General features: G+C 40.0%; 1 protein-coding gene across 1 annotated transcript in view; it reads right to left on the bottom strand.

The window, feature by feature from the left end:
* Window positions 1-1,329: 1,329 nt before the first annotated feature.
* ptgir (prostaglandin I2 receptor) overlaps window positions 1,330-24,621 on the bottom strand; it is a 25,733-nt gene continuing 2,441 nt past the window's right edge. The window contains exon 3 of the mRNA XM_083913515.1: window positions 1,330-2,618. Coding sequence (XP_083769641.1) covers window positions 2,331-2,618 — 288 coding nt within the window. The 3' untranslated portion in view covers window positions 1,330-2,330. The remainder of the gene's footprint in view (window positions 2,619-24,621) is intronic.

The following is a 24,621-nucleotide window of genomic DNA, read 5'->3' on the forward strand; positions in this document are numbered from 1 at the left end:
CCCCCCCCCCCAAAAAAAAAAAACAACAACAAAAAAAAAAAAAAAACTCCATTGCATAAACCAAACCAGCACAATAAGGTTACACAACATTAAGGCGCAGTGAGAAGCATACATTTGCTACATTTAAATGCAGTTACGACATTAAAATCACAAGAACAACAACAACAACAACACAAAACTTTTTTCACAGTGCATTTAGAAGCAGCAGAGTTGAATATTCAGGTCATCACAGGTAGCTTAGACATCAGTGAGAATAAGAAGGAAGGGCGGAAGCAAAATGTTCATGCAATGCAATGACATCATAAAGTGGCCTTTTAAAACCTGATTAACTCCTCAGCTCTCTGGTGTGCTTTTGAATTGTCCATAAGGGGTTTTTCCTTTTTTAACTGACCTTGACGGCTGAAATGATTAGATTCTAATCTATTAATTAGGGCTGAAACAACAACAAAAATGATGATTTCTTTAATTTCTATCTCACGCGTTATGCGGCCTGTTCAGCGCAGGGATCATTGTTCCACACTGACCTTTTTTGCGGATGCACACCACTACATCCAGAAAAGGCAGAGGATCAAGACTCGTGTCCACTGTTAACTAGAACTGTTATACCACAACAGAACGACATCGATGATTCAGCGTCTGAGCTGAAAGCATCCCGTTATTAACGCCACTTCACCGAGCGCCGCTGTTCAAGTTTAAGGAGGGCGGTCTCTGTAGTGACGGATAAACAGGAAGAGAATGAGTAACATTAGCTGTCTCCGTGAATGTCTCTATGTTTAGTTTTTCATGAATCTTAAAGATAACGTTACCTACCTGATCAGTCTTTATAGTTTTGTTTGAGTAAATGTGTCAGTGGCGTTTTGTACGTTGTGTGTTGTTACAGTAAACAGGAAGAGAGCGACTCGCTCTTCCTCTCTCCCCCCCTCACGCGCAGGTGCACACTCAAACACACACACACGCGCACACCCCTGTTAGATTACCACACCAAATAGGCCTACCCAAGACATAATATTTTTTTCCCAAAATAACGTAAATTATAATACATTTTTACACAAAATATATATAATCGATGGAATACTCGGTAGAATACTCCATTACAAAAAGATTTGATAGCTGCAGCCCCATGCATATATCACATTTTCATATTCATAGCATTTCACACACACACACACACACACACACACACACACACACACACACACACACACACACACACACACACACACACACACACACACACACACACACACACACACACACACACACACACACACACACACACACACACACACACACACACACACACACACACACACACACACACACACACACACACACACACACACACACACACACACACACAGGGCAGCAAGACTTCCACCACTCTATCAAGGCTTAATCCCAATGAAAGATTTGAAAACATGCTGAACTAAGATGGTGAACATTGTACCTGCTAAACATCAGCGTGTTAGAATGCCGGTGTTAGCATTTAGCTCAAAGCACTGCTGTGCTGAAGTGAAGCCTTAAAAGGACTGAATCCAACAACAACTTGTTGTCCGACTTGAAAAAAATATGTGGACAAATTATAATTGTTGTCAGGAGAAACGGGGGAGCGTATGTTCCCCGCTTTGTATATCACCGAAAAGGGTCTCAAACATTTTGAAAAAGGGTCCTATTTCTAACAAACATGGGACCTACCCTTAATCCTACCCCTGACCCATTAAGGAATTGCAGGGAACATAGGACCCTTTTTCTGACCCTTTTTCCCTGCTATTCCCCATTATGTATTGCAACGGCGGAACATACGATCCTTTTTTGGGAAAAAACGGGGAACATAGGAACCAGGGAACAAAGGGAGGACCCCATCTCATGTTATATATACTGTATATCTCAATTAGTAGAGTTAACTGACTGTTTCTCAAAGAAAAGGCTGAGAGAAAAAAGAAGACAGTACACATTCATGCATATTGTTATCCATATATCTGTTACCCCAGTGCATATATTCTGATTTAATAGTATAGTATTCATAGGCGTGATATGGTTTGATGTGTTCCTAAGTGCTAAGTTACAGTGCTGTTTGTTTGGCACGACTCTCTTTGCAATTTGAAACTGTTTCCATCAGTCAATGGAAATTTAAGACCTAGTGCAATTGTTTTTTTCCAAAGTTAGTTCATGGGAAAAGATTTCCATTGTTAAAGACACTTCTTTGTCTAAGTCTTTGTGCCTTAAAATGGTGAGTCCTGTATACACACGTTGAAGTTTCTTGTCACAAGTTTGGTCCAATGTTTTATCAACTCTCCAGTCACCCCGCAGAGCAGAGGGCTTCTGTTGGGTCACAGAGATAAATTGGGGTACATGGTGGCCTGCGAAACTGTCACGTCTGGGGGGTTGCGCTGTATGTGATTGTCAAGGGGTAAAGACAGAGCGCAGTGCGCTGTCGTCTTCACAGCGCTTCTGCTGAAACGGCAGCTCAGCAGAGAGCAAAGGTGTTTGAACACAGACTTTCGGCAGATGATGAAGACCCAGGGATCCACGATGGGGTTGAGGGCGTAGAAGCGGAAGGCTGTCAGGTTCTCTGTGTCACCACAAAATGGGTGAATGGCGTTGATAAAGCCTGCAATCTGAAGAAAGAAAGGGTTGAGGTTAGTCTCTCTTTACAAATGTAAAGCCCAGAAATAACAGTGTGTGTGTGTCTTCTACAAAACGTAACTTTCTCAACACAAAAGTCCTTTCATCTGTCAGGTCGAGGTCAAGACTCAAGTCATGAATACAATGCCAAAAATGTTGTCTGCCCGGCAGAGCCAAATTGAACCTGATGTAAGCCTCTGCAACAGTAGAAAATGATGGAGTTGTCGGCACTGGTTTAAAAACCAGATGAGAACACATGACTGTGTGTTTAGTATCAGTGTCACTTGGGTCTGTGGTTCAATTCATTAGGCTGGGCTTTACCAAATGTCAACTTCCCTCTCTTTAAACCAATAAAACACACTCTGTATGAGCATGCATGAGTACAAAGTGTCCTGAATACAGACGTAGACAATGCTAAACGACAAAACCACAACTTTTTTTCCTGTATTGACCTTTAAGGTATGAGGGACTGCAGAGAGGCAGCCCAGACAGCAGCAGCTGGCTGGCTGCTTATTATTCATCCCAAACAGAGAGAGAAGCAGCAGCTGGCCCAGGAAGCATCTTTGTCACCTCGCTACTCTTCTCTATCAACAATTCTCCATTTCCTCCATGAAGTATCCAACAAACAAAGCCTAATTAATGACTTGTGCTGATTGAGTGCTTTTGTGCATTGGTGTAAATGTTTCCCTGTTGCTAGGTTTCGGGGCTCAAAACTAATAAGCTAGAAACAGAGAACCAGGCCAAACCAGACTACCAGAGGGACCAGACACCGGACTGACTATTTTCTCTCCATGCTCATTAACTGGCGGAACTCACCCCGATGTGGTCACTCATCTATTGATCTACAGATACACCCACGAGACAGACAGAGAGGGTGAAAACAGCAATTCTTTTGTGATGCTTCTAAGATGTTGAGCTCAACGCCATATAACTTCAAACCAACACCCTGGAACAGCATCGTCATCTGAGATGTGTCAGAAATGGTAACAGTCCAAAGTGGAACAAAGCAATGGCCAGATGTTAACTTTCAGGAAGCATTTGAGGTTTATGGTTCTAAGCAATTTCTTTAATTGCAAAACCTGTGTAGTCAGGCATACTGTTTGATTCCTACCAATTGCAAAGGCCTAATACACAAAGGAAAAAGTATTTATGGACTTGTAATAATACACACACAGTCCGCACTGACATGTAAACAGACCGAGACAGTGTGGCCTCATGGAAAACATGTTTCCTTGTTAAACGTGCTGATTATGGGAACATTTACGAGAGGACCAACAAAACATTTCACAAACAGACAGTCAGTCAGTTAGTTTTTCTCCATCAGTATTCACTATATTCTTGGTGCAATGATTGGCATTAAACTGAAAATGTCTTATGATCATGTTGGGTTGAAACAACTATCTGTAAGTCCATCTCTAAACTGGATATCAGCACAATGCATTAGGCCTCAGAAATAACGGTGAAATACATCCTTTTTGTTTTTTTTACCTTAACGTCTTTAGCCACAAAAATAACAACACCATTAACTGTGTTATGACCAAGAAACAGACAATTTGCTATTTGAATAAATTCTTGAAGTAGAGTTAATGTCTACTGGCATAAAGTACACTTACAAAGACAAAGACAAATGTGTCTTGTGCTCAATGCGCAGTTATCATACACTTTATTCATCATGCGGCATTGCCAGAAATATTTCAAACAGACATGCATCCTTATACGCTCTTCCATCTTCTTTGTTGTCTCACTCCACATTACCACCCTCACCCTTGCTTCTGTTCCTGCATGCCACCCTGCCTCTTATGGTCCTCTCGATAGACACCAAGCCCCGCAGAGGGGGCTCACAAATCACACTCCCTCTTCTCCAAGCACTGCAGGCTGTGGGGGCCAAAACTGATGAGATGTCAAGCTCTCCTTAAACAGGAGAATATTAATGTATCAGTGTGTTGTTAAAGAGCAGCCCAGAAGCGGTATACAGCAGACAAGGAGATTATTCAGGGTGACTACTTAAGACAACAGAGAGTCATGCCGTGCAGAAATCTTTGAAGTAACATACCGTGAGTATGCTCATAGACATATAAATCCAGCAAAAGCAAATATGTTCACACAATCATTGTATACACAGATGCATACAGAACATTCACAGGTGCATGCACATAATACACCCTCCACCGATCTGCAATCTGTAATTTATATCTTAAACTGATATGTCAAAGAGAACTGGAGTGCTATTTTAGTATTTCATCTTACTGAGTATTTCAATATCCTAATGACTGAAAAAACCTAGAGTACCTGGACCTATGTCGGTGTAAATGGCTACATCCTGGCAGAAACACATTAGATGCTATTTGGGGGCTGATGATTGCTGTGTCTTTCAGGAAACAGACCGCTTAATGGATGTCTACACTCTACGACCCGTTATTTTCCATCTCGTAGTCCTGGAGGACTCTGCCCAACTTCTTCTTCCTGATCCTGTTTCACTGCAGGGTCATTACACAGGGATGAGAGGAGGCAGCACAGAGATTACAGGCCTTTCAGAGACGACTGTTTACAACAGTGAGCCAGCATGGAGAGAGAGAGATAAATTCTGTAGTGCTGCAATAGTCTTTAAAGGAGTAGCTCAACACTTCGGGAAACATGCTTGATTGCTTTCCTTACGAGTAAAGATGAGAAGATATATATCTTGTCCATACACCCGCCTAACCAATTGCGAGTTGATCACAGCTGTCAATTATGACATTTCACCTCAGTCTTATATAATTAAAAACTAATAACAACTATACTCATCAGAAAAAAGAACACTTGAACAGACATCAGCGTGACAAGAACTACCTTAGATGACAGAAATCATCTTTGAGACACACGGAGGGGGCGGGGCTTATTTATGACCTATACTGCAGCCAGGCATCAGGGGGCGATCGATGTGAAGATCTGATGACCCATTTACTTGTAGTTGGAGCTACCTTATCAGTGTCATTCATGCTTATTTAGGATGATGTGTTTGTATGCTGTTAACTGTATATTATTGTTCGGTAGAGGAGTCTGTATACTTTTCCTCATGCTAATGCTGCATTGCTTCATTAGTCTCAATATTATGACAGTCTGTTAATATTTAGGCCTACTTGCTTGACCAGAGAAATACATATTGTATGCACAGTGTAACAGCTGTAGTATGACAGCAATGACTGTCACCTTCATTATGTTTTCCTTTATTCAAACATGCCTTTTTTTGTTTATTTCCGAACGAACACACGCAATACCTGTATGTCCAACTCAGATTTTGGCAAAAACAAGCACTTCTGTAACAAAGGATTTTCATTTCATAGTGTACCAACCCATACCAGGTTATACCTTAAGGTTACACTTCCTCCTCACAATATCAATATTTTCATCAAACTCTTGGTAAAAAAGAAAATGAGCAATTAAGTATGACACAACAGTGCAGTTAATCAAAGGTGTGTGAAACAAACTAGTGTTTCAGGAAGACAATGGGGAAGAAGCACCGCTAGGTCTTTGTGGGGATCACGTGTGCTCTTGGGATACTTCATGTGTACTGGGCTTATTCCATCTTGGGAAGGGCTCATTGTAGAGGTATATGGCCCAAAAAATATATAAAACTCAAGTCTTTGTATTTGTATATATATAATGTATAGTATCTAAACACTCAGACCGACATAGGTCCCGTGTAATGAGCCCTTCAACAGATAGAATGAAAACTAGTGTTTCAGTTTTCAGCCTGACGAGTTACAACAGTGAGTTCTCACTTCTCATTTACACTTCAAACATCAGCAGAGTTCACTCAGTCCTTCCACTGAACATCTGCCTTATCTTTAATATCTAAGTCACTTCCCATCCTTCTTTTTCTGTAACTCAGCCTGAAGGTACAGAAAGTACAACACAAATTCAAGAGTCTTTACACACACTGACTGTACGTCTGTCTGGCATTTTGCTACCGCTTGAGGCCATGGGCCAGCCAATAAAATGCATTGATCCAGGATTCACAAGCACATTAAAGTAGATTGGATTTCCACCCACAGCCTTCATTTTTTACAAACGACTACAGTATTCGATATATGGTGTTTTCTACGTCAGAACTTCCTTCCTCCAACTAGAGCCAGAGTGTAAGTCAAGAACTAAATATATATGTTTGCCCCCCAGCTGTTTGACCACGCTGACCCCTGCCCCTGATTTACTTCCTGAAGGACCTGATCATAAGCCGTTGGTGAGTCACACAGTGCAGGCATGTTATGTAAAGGTTAGTGTTTCTCCACTGAAGGGGGATTTTACTGCTACACAATCTGTATATACAAAGTTAGTTAGGAGGTGGTTCATGTGGTTCTGAGATATGGAAAGAGATACAGAGAGTAAAGGCGCACTCACACTTGGCATTCGTACTGTGCCCAAGCACAAATTACGTCTATAAGCAGGAAGCAATCGAGCCGAGGCTCAGATCATTTCAAGTAATGTGAGTGCAAGCGGGCCTGGGCTGTGGGGGAAGAGGAAGGGGGGTCAATCAGGCTAAAGCACGGCACAGATCATCTGGGCCAAGTGTGAGGGGGCCTAAGAAATAGTGGGAGTGTGCTGGAGAGTTAACATGCATTTGGTGCATGCAATCAATTTGACCATTATGCCAGTGTTTTCAAGCTTTGTTTAGTGGCTTGTACAACACAGAAAACAAATCTTTAGCTTTCTGAACATTTGAAGGTTTATCAGTACTAAGTTGCTCGCTTAGAAAGCATCACAGGCATCATATAAATGTAAATGTGTTCTGTTTCAGGGGCAAGAAAACAACCCTTAATGAGGGGCATGATTGCGAGGCAGTAAAGCCAGCTTGTGTGCATTCAGGACAAGACAAGTTTCATCAGGGGAATTATGCTGTCTGAACGTCCATTAGTGGGTTTCGTTTTGCCCAAGGCTGAAGTGAGTTACCTGGAGCCATTAGACGTTTTACCAGTATTGCACTAAATGCACTTCAAAGAGAAAACTATTTGAGAAAATAGGCGTCTGACATTCGATCCAGTCAACTATCTGTCAAGAAAAGTGACCACAGTGCAAGATAACAACACGCTTTACACGAACAATTGTCTTCTGATATAAATCGTGCATGTTGTTTTATGCATCGTTCACTTTTCTAATTTGTAAGAAAAAAAAACAGCCTCTAAGTCTGAAGAATCTATAATTATCAGCCTTTCACCAAACTGTCATGTGTGGGTTGAGAATTGGGTCAGGATGTTGTGTATGGATGGTCTCCCAAGGAACATGTCAGAAATTGTAAACATAATTATCATTATGGGTGAATATCATGTAATGTAAATGGAAAAACAGTGAATTATCCTTCATGTGTTTCAAAAATGAATCCAAAAACTATTTATCATCCATTTAGTTATTGTTATCTAAGTATCTTCAAGATTTCATTTACTTATACTGTCAACAACTCACAGGTCCAAATGTTTAAATTTCATTGCATGTCTGTACGTAGGTATGTGCACTGTCTGTATATATATCACTGGATATATATGAAGGCAATGTATGTGTGTACATTTGAATACTGTATGTCTTACATAGGAGTGTGTGTTTTTGTGTCAGGTTGCTGCAGGTGTGGCTGATTGAATGAACACACGTGCGCTCAATCAGCTCCTTGATAAGAGGCATGAAGGAGACTCTGGATTTCCCCCTCTTTGTGTGACTTTCTGCTTTGGACTGTTTTTTGGTTTTGTCAGTATACTAACTGTGTTATCTTTGTTGTTGTAGATGGGCTTTGCCTGTTTGTGTGGTAAACACACTTTTCATTTTGTGACCTACGTTGCTCCTTTTTGTTTTTCTCTTCTATTAATAAAATTGTACTGGGCATTTATTGAGCGTCTTCCATTCTCTGCAATAGTTACTCTCATTTACATATTGGGACGTAACAATATGTATAGCCTAAGTCTTGTGTTGTTTCATATGCAAGGTACTGTTCCCTCTATGAGTTTAGAAACTGAAATTGTTCAGTAAAAAAAAAAAATGTGTGTGGGGTGAGAAGCTGTAGGAAGCTGTAGGAGTACTGCTTGAAAACTGGACAAAAAAAGGAAACTGCTGACAAAAAACCCAACATACACAGTACACCAAAGGGGAAGTGGAAGCAACTGTAAGAAGGTGAAAACCCAACTTAAAAATGTACTGTACAAGTGAAATAAGAAGTGATCTCATGACATGTTGATATGATTAGAATAGGTCAACACTGCTACATTGCAAAACCTTGCAAACGTCGCAACAGACAAGGCGTTCACCGCAGTTCCTTTTTCAACAGAGATAAAGTTGTGCCCTGTGCTGGCTGTATTTTACTGATGTTGTCTGGTGGTATTTTGTTAAAGATGCCTTGTATGCACTTTGAGATCAGTGTCACAGTATCAAAATTAGAGTACAGAAAGATGTTAACGCCGAGAGAAGTAGCGTTCTTTGACACGTTGAAAACATGTGTAATTATAAACTATTTGTGTTTAATTTCACAATTACAACAATGTTCATCTCACTTGTGTAATTCCCCGCCAATTGCACTGCATTTCATCATCTTATTTGCCAACAGTTGAGCACAACTGAGCCTTATAAATTATAACCTTTATTTTCACTGGCAATGGACATTTCCTTGTAATAGTTTTGTTTTTAACACTAGTCCTATTTTTGTAGGTTTATCCATCATATCTATTGGTTATGACAACAACTTCTTTAGTGGAGAGATGTGATAACATTTGTTGGACTATCAGGCGGGCTGAACATTCACCGTGTGACTATATATTTTATTTAACCTTTATTTAACTAGGAAGATTAAACACATATTTTACAAGTGAGACCTCGCCAAGACAGGATCACATAGAAACATCAACAATTAACAGACAACAACAACAGATCGTGACAGCTTAAATAGATACAAGATGCATTACATAAAGACAAGGAAGCAAGTAAAATGTGTGTTTGTTAACTTAATCAACTGCAGCCATCAGCGACCACTTCCTTTCTTCCGAGTTTCAAATCAAGTTATATTGCTATAAACCACTTAATTGGAAGTGAAAATGACGGTTGTACTCAAAATGTCCATTACACTTGTTCACTGTGCATTTAGTTGAGTGTTATTTTATCATATCATACAGTAATAATGGTAATAACTTAATAAAGATAAGCTGAGTTGTTGAACTATTTTCCAGTAATTCCCATCCAGTCAGAATTGAGGGTGTATTTAAAGATAAACTCTGTTTTGGGATTTTAATATGTTACTCTCATCTCATCGAATGGTGAAGTATGATAGAAGTTAAGCCTGGCACGTTTTACTGTGGCTCTACTTGCTGTTTATGTGCTGCTATTCAGTGTTATTGCTCTCAAAAGTGTTTCACTACATTTGCCACAGTGCCAATAATATCTGTTAAAATGACACCACTTTTTTCCCAGGTTTTTTACATGCTTTAAACAACATACTTTCTCATGTTATCAGTCTGAATAGGCCTGTTTTCACCCTGTCTCAGTCTGCTCTGATTTGTCAGCTTCTTTTACATCTGCGCTCCCTGCGTCTGTACACCATCACAGCAGCCGGGGGAATGACACTGTAGCAGCACTTTTTTACTGAAATATATCATAGTTGTGACATCACAATGGTACAGAAGTCCTGACGGCTTGTTTAAAGGCACAGTTTCTGAAAACAGGCTGTGTGCATTTCTCTGTGGATTGAGAATTTTTATACTTTTTACAGTATAAATTTAACACCTCAACCTGCTTTATGATAAGAAAGAAAAAATATCATCTCACAGTATGGCACCTTTAAAGTGAATAACTAGACATTATAGTGGTGTTTGCGGACATTTTGATTCTTCTATCTGTTTTCACGCAAGAATGATGTGGGAAAACAATACCAATGTGTAACATTGGATGCATGATGTGTTCTTTTTTTATACAACAGCCATACAAGGTGCCAATGTACCAAACGATTTCAGCTTTTATCTGATAATAAGACTGCACTGTAATAGGACAAACAAATCAGCAGTGCATTACACACACAAAAGACTCAAGTCCTGATATGCACTGCGGGCATGCAGTTTTGTGACTTTCCCAAGACTGACTCTGACAACACACCAGAGCAAAATCAATTTGTTACATGTCACACATAGTCTGTAGGTAAATAGACTTTAATTGATATAGCACATTTCTAGTCTACTCAAGGCGCTTTTAGACTACTTGCCACATTCACCCAGTCACACACACACACACACACACACACACACATTCATGCACTGCTCGTCAGGATCTAACCATTTAATCACCATTAGTAATGCCAGTGTTTTAATAACAGCACCTGCTGCATAATGGTGTAGATTTAAATGTTACTGTGCAGGTTTATATCATTAAGAATGTGTTCAACAAATGCACTTCCTCTTTATCCTGCTAATGTGAATTAAGGACAACCACAAATGACTGTGGTTGTTCTTGCATGTTTCTTTCGATCTTCCATCATCCTGAGAAAGTTTGCCAGTTGTTTTTTTTCTAAGTAATCTCTGTGTCAGGACAGTTGGTATCCATCATTCCTCTCTGTCAACATCCAAATGTGAGCTTTTCCTACTAGGCTGCTGGAACCATAAATCTGTGTGCTGGGTGGTTGTCAGCTGGAGAAAAGCAGCAAAGGGACAACAGTAGACTGGATGTACGCCCAGATAATAGCATTGATCAATGCAAAGACACTTTCTACATAGACTGGTTGACATTAAAATAGACTTGTCTATTCAATTGGCGGCCCGTGGACCACATCTGACCCGGAAGCAACCTCCGAATGGTCCAGCACACATTCATGTGATATATGACAAAACTAGGTAAACTACACAGTCGGAAGTAATGAGCCCCCCATGAAGTGCGCTGCCCAGTGGACAAAAGCTGTGTCCCATGCTACTGAGTGATGTCTATGTTTTTCACTCTTTCTAAACTTCACTCAGTTTTGCGATGTCAGGAACATGATTTATTCTATTGATACTTAAGATCAGTTTCCAGTGAGATTATTATTTATTATTTGTTTATACAGCACTATATAAACTCAATAATATCTCATTATTGTTGGCTTTACTTTTGCTGCTCTAGAAACAATATTTAGTTATATTTAAAGTATTAAATTACAGCCATGTTCTGAATTTATTCTTGTTTTGAATGTCTTTGAGTATCGACAGTTATAACTGCTCCATATTCATAACTAGTAACAGTTTTGGATATGGAGCAGTAGTCCATAGATAAATCCAGTGGCGGCTGCTGCTCTTTCAAGAAGGGAAGCTCATTTTTCCAGCCTAAATCATAAATGTGTTTGTTTATTTATATGTAAATTCTACCCTTCGTTCCTTTTCAAGAAAATGATCTATGACCTTGTCCTACCAACTAGGCGTCTTTTCCAGGGACTTGACCAGTGTCCTCTCAATGGCCAGCAGAGCTAGGCTGCGTAAATGGCCTTGGTCCAGCTGGAGCTGCTGCACCAGGCTTCTGTGAGTGTGACCGCCTGTGAGTGTGAGTGTGAGTGTGAGTGACGGGTGAGGAAGCTCCACTGCTGCCGCTGCTTGTTGGGGAAAGAAACCGCAGAGTGACAGAACAGAGTCTCTAAACACAACGCTAGTCGTTTTTAACAAAGACAAAGTCGCTGTGGATCGGTAAAGTCTCCGGATCAATTCAGAACAACGGAATTAAAAACTTTGAAAATACTCCGGTGGATGTTTATTCTTCAAGATCACGGATTTGCTCATTTAGCTGTCAATCAAAAAATGGATTCTGCCTCAGACTGCTCATCCAATCATCATGCAGAAGCCGAGCGTACGGGCCAGCCCACTGTCTCATAGACCCCCAGAGGCGCTGAGCGTCTGATGGGCGGGACAAAGCCCAGCATTTATCCAATGACCGATAGTTTCGCTGCAGTGGAACAACCTGCTATACGCTTCCCCATTGATGTCAGTAGAAGCTGAGCGTCCGACTGTGTAAAGCGCTGTGGGGCTGCGGGGATGAATGAGAAGGAAGTTGCTCCAGTTACCTGTGATAAGTAGCTGATTCTGAACAGAAGATGAAGGCTTTCTAACGCGTTTTTAGTCAATGAAAAGTACACACAGCAGTACATAGCAGCTGAGCTTCCTTTGCAGTCTTAGATCAATTGCCACTGGATAAATCTCTTAAATATAAAGATGTCCATCCCTAATTTTGATTGAAAATGTGGTGCACGTTGTGTCGAGGGGAATGAGAATAATATAGCTCAGGGAAAATGTCCGACTGTCGTCCTTAGTTTTCTGAAAATGTGGCCCCCTGAACAATAGAATTGAATAGCCCTGTTATAAAGCCATCTGAGCAGAATTTGAGAATTTGGGCTATGGTCCAAACATTTAATAGGATTACAAAGCACAACATTATCAAATGCTGAAAAGCTAACAAGACATCTTTATATGAAACTATTATACAACAATTTATTTAAGTGTTTGGTATGTGAGTAGCTGGCTCAGTCTCGGTTACCTTCAGGTTTTATCTCACTAAACAAAAACTAGTTCCCAGTAAAAGGACAACAGGAAACAATTATATAATTATAGTAATTCCTCCTCAAATACGTCCAGTTTCAACATCATGTGCAACAAATTATAGATGAGTGTTCTTTACTTCCAGCAAACACTGTGTCCATCTGAATATTCATCTTTTCACAAATTCCTTAAGCCCAAACTTCTTTTCATCACTAATTGATTTCTTAATCCCAAATAAACATCTTTCTTCTCAGACTGCTTTCTTCCACATCAAGAAGGCGATTCTAACTGAGCTGCACATATCAAGAAAATATAAATAACTCATCTGGGAACTTAACCCTTTGCATCATTATACAAATCCAATCATCAAGCTATTGTTGCACATAAGACTCCACAATGCCATTAGAGATATTTTTAGGACGGGCTATGGGCTCTCTGGGAGCAGAAGAGAGAGGGGGGAACTTATTCCCATCACATATTTTCAGGTTCTGTGCACTTGTAAACAATGACTAGAGTTCACTGGGCCCTAAAATCCCAAACCACAGAATCTACACTGGCTGCCTGGTTGCAATTATGTTATTGGATTTGTTTGGTCCCAGTTGTCAAAGAGCTCAGACTCTCTTTTAAGGCAAACCTCATTCCATCAGAGCACAAAAACATTTTGGAAAGGCAATAAAAAGATTTAATGACGCCCTTTCCCAAAATTGACACACAAAACGAAATTTAAATTACCATTAAACTTAAAAAACGGATTGAAAGCTGAGTGATTCATACTTTGTTGTCACACACAGCAGTAGGATCATCATTAACCACAAATTGAGATAGAAAGGTGAACACCCATCAGGGGCTACAGCACGGCACGACTGGTCATCTAATATGACTTTTGAAGGCAAATAGCTCAGTAGACATGAATCATAATGCTGATGCCATCTGAAGTCATGGAACAGGAAAAGGGAGGATGTGACTGAACTGAAAACCCCAATAACATCCGCACTTCCTTTCCTCACTGATTCCGTGACTTTAAAGATTCAATTGTATGCATGAAATCGCAAGAGGGATCTCTTATTTACAACTTTTTCTTTTTTATTCTTGTGTTGAAATATTTGAGGTGAACTGAAACGCTTCCATCTCATGTCATCTTAATAAAGGTGCTTTGTGATATCAGGCTTTTATTGAAGTGGATATCTGCCGCTTCCCTTTTTTCACTCATTCCTCTGCACAGCAGATGATCACAACATTCTGCTGCACTTAATGTTTGTTTGATGTGAGGGTGTTGTATTTCACTGCAGCTCAGCCAAGTTTTATTAGGCAATATATCTCCTGATACTGTTGGCAAGGTGGAGTATGGAATAAGAATAAGAATCCTATTGTTCTCTCTGTACGTTTTCCTGGCAGATTTAATCATTAAGTTAACACTGGGAGTGGTTTCGGATAGCCATTTCCATTTTTGATCCGGTTCACTTTTGGCAATATACCTGGGGCACGTTCAGTCGAAAGAACGTTTTGTACCATTTTGCTATGGTTGAACATTGTGTGAAGCAGTGTGAAGCTGGGTTTAACGCACCATAATTTTAATTTTAAATAAATGTTTTATTTAATTTTAATTCCTTAACGTTTATGAGTGAGAAGACAAATCCCTCTATAACACAGCTGTACGACCCCGAGTGGACTGTGTTTTTATAGTTCAACAGGGACGAGTGGAGTGAAACTATCTGAACCCTTTACATCCACACTAACACTCTTAGTGATGAACCTACAGAGAATTATCAATAAAATCTGCAGCTCTCCTCGGCTAACAAAGGTTTATATTCTTACAACTGGAAGTTGCAAAGCCATATTTGTTCAGTACATCTACACCTCATGAGATGTACTGTAACTCCAGATATTACATTTTAGTGTAGTTAAATCATGATGATGAATTTTAAAGGCTAGCCCTATGACTGTTTTTCAAACTTGTGAAAGTTATTGTTGTAAGAAGATAATAATAGTCTTTTATCCTGAACATGTTTAATAATCATACTGGGAACAAACACATATCAAAATACCAAGCTCTGCATATCAAGTGACCCACAAGAGGTCCCATCCCTACGGTTGAGAAACTCAACACTTGGGTGCGGAGCACATTTCATGCAATGCGTGAACAATGAAAGTGTTGATGGATAGACAAATAAGAGAGATACGGAAAACATCTGTGTGTGAAAGATTTACTGATATTTATGTGTCTTGGCAACAACTGTGAATATTTCAACCAACCTCTCTTAATAACCTTGTTTAAAAAAATGCACGCAACCTACTACAACCGACTTTGCACACCAGCTGTTTGCATCAACGGTAAAATCTTCCTTCTGTTGCCAACTCCCTCAAAGACAACCAACATTGAGAAAACAATTAAACCACATAGGAGCTCATCTGGGACACAGATAATATGAAAGAAATTAGAACCCATTGGTTTTAATGGTATATACTGTGAAAGATGATGACGAAGAAGACAACAAGACCAAGAAATAACAAAGTAAAAACATGAGATCAAGCTCCTTTAAAAATCCATGAAGCTTCTCACTGTTTGTAGCCTTGATCATGTGTACGGTCCAGACTGATTCTTGGACCAAGGATTGCAACTTTTGATTATATTTATAAATACAAATGGATTTATTGATTGGTCATTTAATATATATAACGTCAATATAAAGACCTCTTCAAATGGTTTGTTTTGTCCAACATACACCAGAAAAAGACAAAGAAAAAGTAAGAAACGGTGAGTAATGATGAGAGATCCACAATGCTTATGTCCTTCCATCCATCTTTATGTTGTTTGTCTCGATGTTTGCTCACCTTTTTAACTTCGCAATATTGACAGCCGCACTCGTCAACCACACAGCTGTGGAATGTAGTTTTTAAGTCAGGCGATCTTGTCATGGCGTTGAAAACCAGGCAGGATAATCAGCTTGACAGCATCAGAGTGAAAACTACCCGAACTGAAGGAATTGTACTGTAGGCAGATCATTCCCTCTCAGGTTTACAAACTGACAGGAACGAAAAACAGAATAAAATATAAAATACTCTCATGTCATAAAAGAAAAGCTGGGTCAAGCAAATGATTGAAATAGCAGCATTTAAAAGGAAGACTGCCTATATGTCTCTGCAACAACACCTCCTCCAAAACAGCAGCTGCTGACAGCCTGCCAATGATTCAGTTAGAGCATAAGTAACTTAACAAACAAGTCTGGAGGCAGCTATCGATTGAAGAACAAGATTTATTCTGGGCTGACCGCTCTTCATCTCCTGAGGAAGCAAGCTAGGTCAACAACTAATAACATTTGGAGAGATCGATGGGATTTTATTATTTGCTCAATAGTCAGTTAGATCGAGCCCTAAAACTATTGGAGAAGTAGATACCACAGGCGCATGTGTTTCATGCTGACATAACATCTTCACTTATCTGTTGCTCCGACCTGTACTGACCCTGGATCTATCAGACACAAAAAGCTTTGAAAAACACCTCATGAAATACACGGCAAACAAAGACAGGAGTCCCAAAGTGAAGTAACAGCGAAGTAACAATGAAGCTGCCTTCAGCCAAAGATGTGCAGGTTCTACTTTTGCCTTATCTGGATGTCTTTCCTCTTCAACTATTGCTGCATTACATTAGTGGTTCAACATGCCCTCGTTCACTTCCCCTTAACACGTGTCCTCAGAGAAATCCTTGCCGCCTTCTTAAGTGTCGTTCCGTTTGTCTGAAAAAACTGGAGGGAACTTGGCGAGATTGACCCTCGGAGGGCTGAGGGGAGCGCATGAACAACGATGGTCACTCCAGAGGTGGATATCACCCACACTGTGTTGCAGTTATGTTTTTGGTGCAAGAGAATACATCCATGGGTAGATGGCAGTAATGTAGGTAAAACTCTGCGATTGCTCGACCCTAAAGAAGAACAATATGCATGGATTGAGCAACTTTTCATCAGTAATTATTGGAATGCCAAACATGTCGGAGGTAGAAAGTAACAAACATTTTTTCACAGAGTAAAACTTTTATAGTGTTTATGTTGCATGGCTTAAAAAAGAAAACCTTTTAATCGCTGATTGTTTTCCCATTGTTATAGGGAAGCAACCACTAGCCTTAATCAATAACGTCAATACAGCACTATGTGGCATGCTTCTAAGTTTCTGTTTTTTTTTATATATCATATTTCATTATAAGTCTGTATTCTTTCATGTGTGAATGGTGCAGACGTATTGCAATCATCCATAGGAAATGCCTTCATCTCTTTGAAATGTGTCTTAAGGTTTTTCTGATTATTTGTAAGAAGCAGTACAGCGCTAAGCGTACAACTGGTGGTGGATCCATGATAGTTTGAGCTGAAGTGAACAAGGGCAGGTGCGCTCCATTTCAATCCCTCGCTCCTCCCCTGCCCACTTTCCTCTGCTCTCCAAGTGGCTTTGTGTGATGTATGCTGTTACGTATCAACCAAGGGCTTGTGGGATGTGAAGGACCGCATGTTGAAACGCTAATGAAACACAGCATATACTTCACGGATGCACACAGCTTAGGGAAAAATGGTCTTGGAGCTGGAACTACCCAAGAGGTGGTTTTGAGTACCCCCCACACGTACACACTTCTGATGCCAGAATGCGGCTGATGTGACCCTAGTGTCTATATTTTCAATATGTAGCTGCAGAGAAAATATGTGGCGGGCAGTCTGACTGGAAGTAGACAGAAAACACTCAAGAGACAGAAAAGAGGAATGCATCATGCATGAACACATGACGGCCCAAACAGGATATTGTTCATTGTTGCCGTGCAGTGTTCATTTTAACATTGTATTGATTTCAAGTCAGCAAAGACTTCACCACAGGGTTGACTGTAAGGCTGTGGGCTATCTTCACAGTTTCACTACTACAGACAAATATGGAAACGCGTAGAGTAACAACAGATGAAGGTGACAAGGAAGCGAGTATTTAAGTACTTATAATCGATACTTTCCTGTTGACCATAAATCACGTGATTACACATGTGAAAGGTCGCTCACAGTGACAAACCTACAGAGAATCATCAACCGATTCTCCTATTCCCCTTTTAGCATCTCTCAGCTAATTGTTTTGGTTTACCAGCCCTCTTTTTTAAAATTTACTCACACTGTTCTCATTCAGTGTTGTTTCCAACAGCATGCGGCTGTTTTCATCACAAAATATCTAAAAATCCACTGTACAATACCTGCCCAGCACAAAACAGCCTAAGATCAATGTTCGCAACTAGCTGGTGAACATAGTGAAAAATAACTCATAATAAGAGATAGATATTCCCCTCTGGAGTTGGTGGAGACCAAAAACAGAGTTGAAAGAAAGTGCACATTGCACTTGCATTCGAAGACAAAACATGGCTTCAAATGAATGATAATTCCGCTCCATATCTGCTGGATGTGCAAGTAAGCATCTGTTTGCAAACTTGCTTGCTATATAAACAAAAAGGTGATGACATGTCAATATTTGCAGCTTGTTTAGGCTGCCTTAAAGTGGTGAAAGCAATCACTTAATACAGGTTTAAGACAAGATCTCCACTAAATATGTTAAAGTCAACATGACAAAGCAGAGGATGGAGTCAGACCTATTTGAGATACAGAATGCATGCAAGTTATAGGTTCAGTCAAGCATATAACGGGGCCAGTAACTCATGAATGTTTTTTCATTCGGATAACTAAAAACACATTGTGGAACAATAACCTTTGCTGTTCTGTTTTCTATATCCTGTCTGCTCTCCACATCTGTCCTTACTCTCTTTTTATCATTCCGAGCCATTACAAAAGTCTTCAGCACCTGCTCACAGCTTATTGTCCGACTGAAGCCTTAGGCCACGGAAAGGGTTCAATACCTACACGTCATTAACTCGAGGGTCTTCATTGCTTTCATCTGTTGTCCACTTTCTCATATGTGGCTCTAACTAAATTAAATGTGACAACACACAACCAACCAGGAAAAAAACTCCAAATGAAGGGCAAGATTATTAAGCCTGCAGCCTTGTGACTGTAATAGGAGTAAATGTGTACACATACAGTATATGAAGCGTGTGTGTGTGTGTGTGTATGGTAGTGTGTGTGTGTGTGTGTGTGTGGTAGTGTGTGTGTGTGTGTGTGTGTGTGTGTGTGTGTGTGTGTGTGTGTGTGTGTGTGTGTGTGTGTGTGTGTGTGTGTGTGTGTGTGTGTGTGTGTGTGTGTGTTGTGTGTATATGTTGAATGGGATTAAGTGTCCATTTACACTGTTCAGTCCACAAAAGCCAGCTGCTGATTGCGGAGCATCATCTTTCGTTATATAAACCTGGGTGAAGCTCACAATGACATTTATCTTCCAGCAGCACCTGGAGCATGATAACAGTTAGGGAGACAAAGCTGCCGCTTATCTTGACTCTGTCACAACATGTATGCCTTTACATGTCATGTCTCAAACTCCTGCAAAGGTCACGGTACATTGTGCTGTTAGTAACTAATGCTTCGACCATTAGTTCCACATTTTGTGTTGTTGCTCATGTAATGCCACCTCTGGAAGGCATTACAGGGATTTCTGCTTTGAGTCATCTTGGATGCGTCTGGATTTTCGGGACTTTCCCTCTCAAGTCGTCAACACTGACTTACAAAATGTGGATCCAGTTGGATGTGTGGGGTCAACATATTTCTAATGGCATTCGAGTCTGGGCTTTGACTGGGTCTGTTGAGGGGCTAAAGAGCTCCCAGCTGTTTAGACTATTCTCATGTTAATTTAGCTGTATGCTTATGGTCAAGTTGCTGTTAACTGTTTGCTCGATCCCCCTTCAGTCTCTGAACAGCTGAACAATTGTGTTTTTGTGTCTTCAAACAACTGAACCTTCATACTGTTAAACTTTTAAACTTTTCCTTCCGCCCAGTCTGTCAGACAGCCCAGATTTATGAGGTGCCGTACTGACTCCCGAAGGCATGAAGCCCTGTGACTGTAAATGTGTCAGAGCTGTTGTTTATCTTCTTCCTGACAATCATCTCTCTTGCCCAGTTTGCTCAGAGCTATTGGAAGTGGTTTGGCATTTCCATTTTTTCATTTTCCAAACTGCAGAACATACTCTGTTCTTGTGAACCCAAGAGACTTGAAGTCTAAGTAATTCATGCACTTAACTATTTATTAAACCAAAAACAGTCATTTGACTTGAAATGTAAACTCTAAAAAATAATTCCTTTAATGTACCCTGTGGAGTGTTTCACCATTAGTAGCACTACGAAGCAACATTTTTAAGAGTGGGTCCCCATTTCATTGATATCAGGTGCACAAAGATGCCTGCGCATGCACACAGTCATGCTGGCTGATCTACAGGTGGAGGGGGTGATGTGCCCAGAAAAGCAGAAATGTGCCATCAATGGGGCAGAAATGTGTCATCTGGTAGCTCATACTGCAGGCCCCCGGATGTATTCCCTTTGCCGCATGTTGTCCTGTCTCTCTTTGAGGCAGTAGCTCAGTTGGCTGGAGACTTGTGCTTGGGAACTGGAGGGTCGTTGGTTCAAAATTCCCCTTGGGGATCAATAAAGTATGTCTTCTCTTCTTCAAAGGCTAAAAAGAATAAAGCCGCTGGAATGCAAATATGGCTATAGACAACATGCATTTTAAATAATTTAAAAATAAGTAATCTAAAAGTTCTATTTTGGTGAGAAACATGTAAACCAAAGTTTGTTTATATAAGACTCCACAGGGTACTTTCAATACTTCTTTCCATTTCCAACTTCCCATCTGCCATTTACCGCTTTGCTTCCCTTTAATGATCACAGAATCCAGTGTTTTCTGAACACTCAGGTCAAATCATTTCAGCTGGTATTTTGATACGTATAATACCTTAAACAATGCATTGAGCTATAATTTTGTTTATGGATCTTTGTTGCACTCGCTGTCTTGTAACTTCACTCACACAAGTCAATACGAGTCTGCTGACCAAAGCTAATCGAAACCTTTTATCATTAAGTCAGGGCGTCAGTGATTCCAAACTATCCCACAGTGCTGCTCCAGATTAAAGTTGCTACAGTCACAAAAAAAAACAGAACCTGCCCACTCAAATAGCTTGTGATATGAGTGCAGCACTTCATTGATCCAGTTATTGACTAGCAACTTACGGACCCCGGGCAGCTTCTGAGGTTCCCAAGGGAACGGCAGGGATTGTTGTAAGTCAGTCTGTACATGTCCCCTGCAGGGGCCAGTTTTAATTATTTATAAACGCAAGATGAAAAGACAAAGAGGAGGGAAGAAAAGCCTAATGGAGAAGTGTTGATTTCCCTTTCTGTCAAGACACGTGAAATACTGACCCCTAAATACATCACATCAATCGACAGGGCAGTTATTCCGCATAGGGCAGCAACTAAGGATGATCAGCTTTAAAAAAGAAAATCAATTTGTTGATCTTATTTTTGCTGAGTCAATCATTGTTTGCGTCTACAAAATGTCAGAAAATTGTGAAATATTTCCATCACATCTTGAAATTGCTTGTTTTGTCAAAATGACAGTCCAAATCTTAAATTTATTTCATTTACAATGAGAGTTTTCTCGTTTGTGAAGCTGAAGCAAAAAAGCACTTATTTGGCATTTTTGCGTGTGATTTATACTTTTAACTGTCTGCGAATTTATTTAATATTTCAGCCCTAATTCCTCCAAACCCAAAACGGATTTATTCATGATTTAATTTATGTTGATTGCATTGTAAATTTGATGGTGTACCCTTACATAGACATAGAGTTGCAGTGTTTGATTACACCACCAAAGGAGGCTTTGAATCCCATCCTACAGCTGGAGATGCTGTATTTTAAAATGTTTAACAAGCAGTGGACATACAGTATATTCCATAAGGCACAACATTACATTAACAATGTGTCAAAACTCCTTCCTTGAATATATCAAGACGGACCTCATGTTTCATGCTAAATCAAACAAATAAAACGTTCTTTCACAGAAAAGCTGCAGATAACATTCATCACATCAAGTTCTATTGGTTAATGGCACCTTATCTTCTCCAGCTGTCTACTGAAATGGCACAGTGTGTACTGTAGGTTTAAATCAGTGAGAGGGGATGCATTACATCAGGCCAGGGCTGTAGAGTGACAAGCCTGGGAAGCTGGTGTGATTATCGGTGACAGTGAACAGGACAAACACTCACAGCAAATGGATTACTCTTAAAAATGACGTCAGTCCACAGCCTAACCACCTCCAAAAAAATTTTATTTGCTTTTCCCACAACTCTGATCATATTTTACCACTTACCTGATTGCAACCACGACTTTCACCCCCTGATAGATGAATGGTTTCGCTGGAACTTAAGAAACAGCCACACCTCAGGAATGCACAGGGCAAACACTGCCTCATCTGTTTTTGTCCAAAAGCCACTCGACTCAGAGCAAATACAAGATCCAGACCGTTGTATCAGTTGGATATTGTTGGCCAATATTGGCCTATCACAGCGATATCAGCATTGGCGTGTTTGTTGTCTGTAATATGAAAACTTTACAAAACATATAATGCTGAAAACAATGCTTGGGGTGATTAAAAAATGGTAAGCACAGTTATTTAATTTGTTTAATGTGTTATTTATTTAAATTGTCAGCAATTGACTGATACTGAACATGATGTTTATTTAAGTGGTTTTTATAAACTTGTTTTTTATTTTCTCAATGTTCATTTCTAGAATTAGTTGTCAATGTTACACAGAGCTTTATAATGTTAAATATTCTTAATTAAGTTATTTGTTTATGGAAACAGCTTTCTGAGTACTTTTGCAGAGTTATATCAGTGCACAATCCACATGGGAAAAGTCTATTTTCATTCCGGCTCAAAAATTTACAATATTGACACCTTTAAATCAGTATTGGTGTCAGCCTCAAAAATCCCATATCAGTCGGGTCCTACTCACAACTTGACTTGTAAATACAAAGTCGTATAATTAAGACTGACGGGATATGAATAATGCTGATTATGCCAACATAATAATAATGAATGTTTTCTGATTCTACAGTTTTTCCTCTCTTCTGCCAAAGTCACATTATGAAAATGAGGTACTGATTGCGTGAGAAAAATCTCACCCACATCTACCAGCGTGCAGTCCCTGCTGATGAGGGTGAACTGCAGACAGAGCCCATTCTTCAGTAACATCAAAGAGGTTTTTTTTTTGAGTAAATTAAGACTAACCATTAACTCATGTGCCACATTACAGGAACTAGAGTGCAGATCTCTGCCAAGGCCAAATGCTATATCTTGCATTGTTAACGGAAGTGAAGACGAATTTCTGTCCGACCGCTTGATTCTTATCTGATCCTAAATGTAATGGGGTTTTCCCTAACCTATGCTACATCCTTCCACCAACTATCTTGAAAACCTGGCTAGTAGTTTTTCAGTTAGCCTGCTGACAAACAGACGGATAAACAAACCAAACCGAAAACATAACCTTGGCAGAGGTAATAATGAAGTATAATGTATACTTTTTGTTTGCAAAGGAACAAACTTCTGCACTGTGTCAGTACCAAGAGCAGCATCAACTAAGTACAGTTTGCCCTTTCACGATATTGTCATTGCAGTAAACAATAGGACGTTTTTGCCAACACCTGTTGTGCTTCAGGCAAAGTAACTGGTATTAATCATGAAGCTGCATCTGTCTGGAAACATGTTAAGTCTGCTGAAATGCGTTCGCACACCCCATCACCACCGTCTCGCTTGTTTCGGTTACAACCACAAGGTCATACATACAGATGAGAAAACAGGCAGACATAAACACACATGCTGAGATGACACATAAATCACTAATTTCTTAATAACAGGGTATTAAATTATTCAGGATGACAAACAACTGATCAGGCTTGTAACTCTGGACTGTTTGGTAGAAATGATTAACTTATGAATATTGATGAGTCGATCTAAAAATAGGGTTGTAAAGTGAATCTGTCAGGTCCAAAATGAAAATGATCATTGAGGTAAGACTGGCCTTGGTGAACCTGAAAGTTTTCTTATTTTATTTTGACATTGAAACATACAAAACCCACAGTACTGTAGAACACAGATATGCAATGTAAGTGGTAAAGTTGGGGTTTTAGTTTCCTGAAGTCTGACTCATAAAGTGTTGACAAATGCGTTACGTCACCGTTAATTCCACAGGGCCTTCTCTGCCACAACCCTGTGCAAATGCACCGTGGGTTAGTCAAACCTTTCATGCCGAGTGTTACCACAAATCCTCCAGATGCACACCATGAGTACTTGATCAAGAGTGAGAACATGAACAATCACTTTTAACTGCTTCCTATAAACTACCAGATCATCAGACCATCGCTGTTAACGTGGCTAACATACATATATGAAAGCAGGGTTTCCTCTATAATATAACATTAATCACATCCTCCAGCTGTTTTTTTCCCACCTCAAACCTGACTTTGCTCAGGACCTCTGGCTAATGTTTATGTGCACAGACGGGATGCTGGTTAACCTCAGACTCCTCCCAGAGGAGCTTTGCCCTCTGGGAAAGGCAGGG

Source organism: Echiichthys vipera (genome assembly GCF_963691815.1).
Source record: "Echiichthys vipera genome assembly, chromosome: 5".
In the NCBI taxonomy this organism is placed as follows: Eukaryota; Metazoa; Chordata; class Actinopteri; order Perciformes; family Trachinidae; genus Echiichthys; species Echiichthys vipera.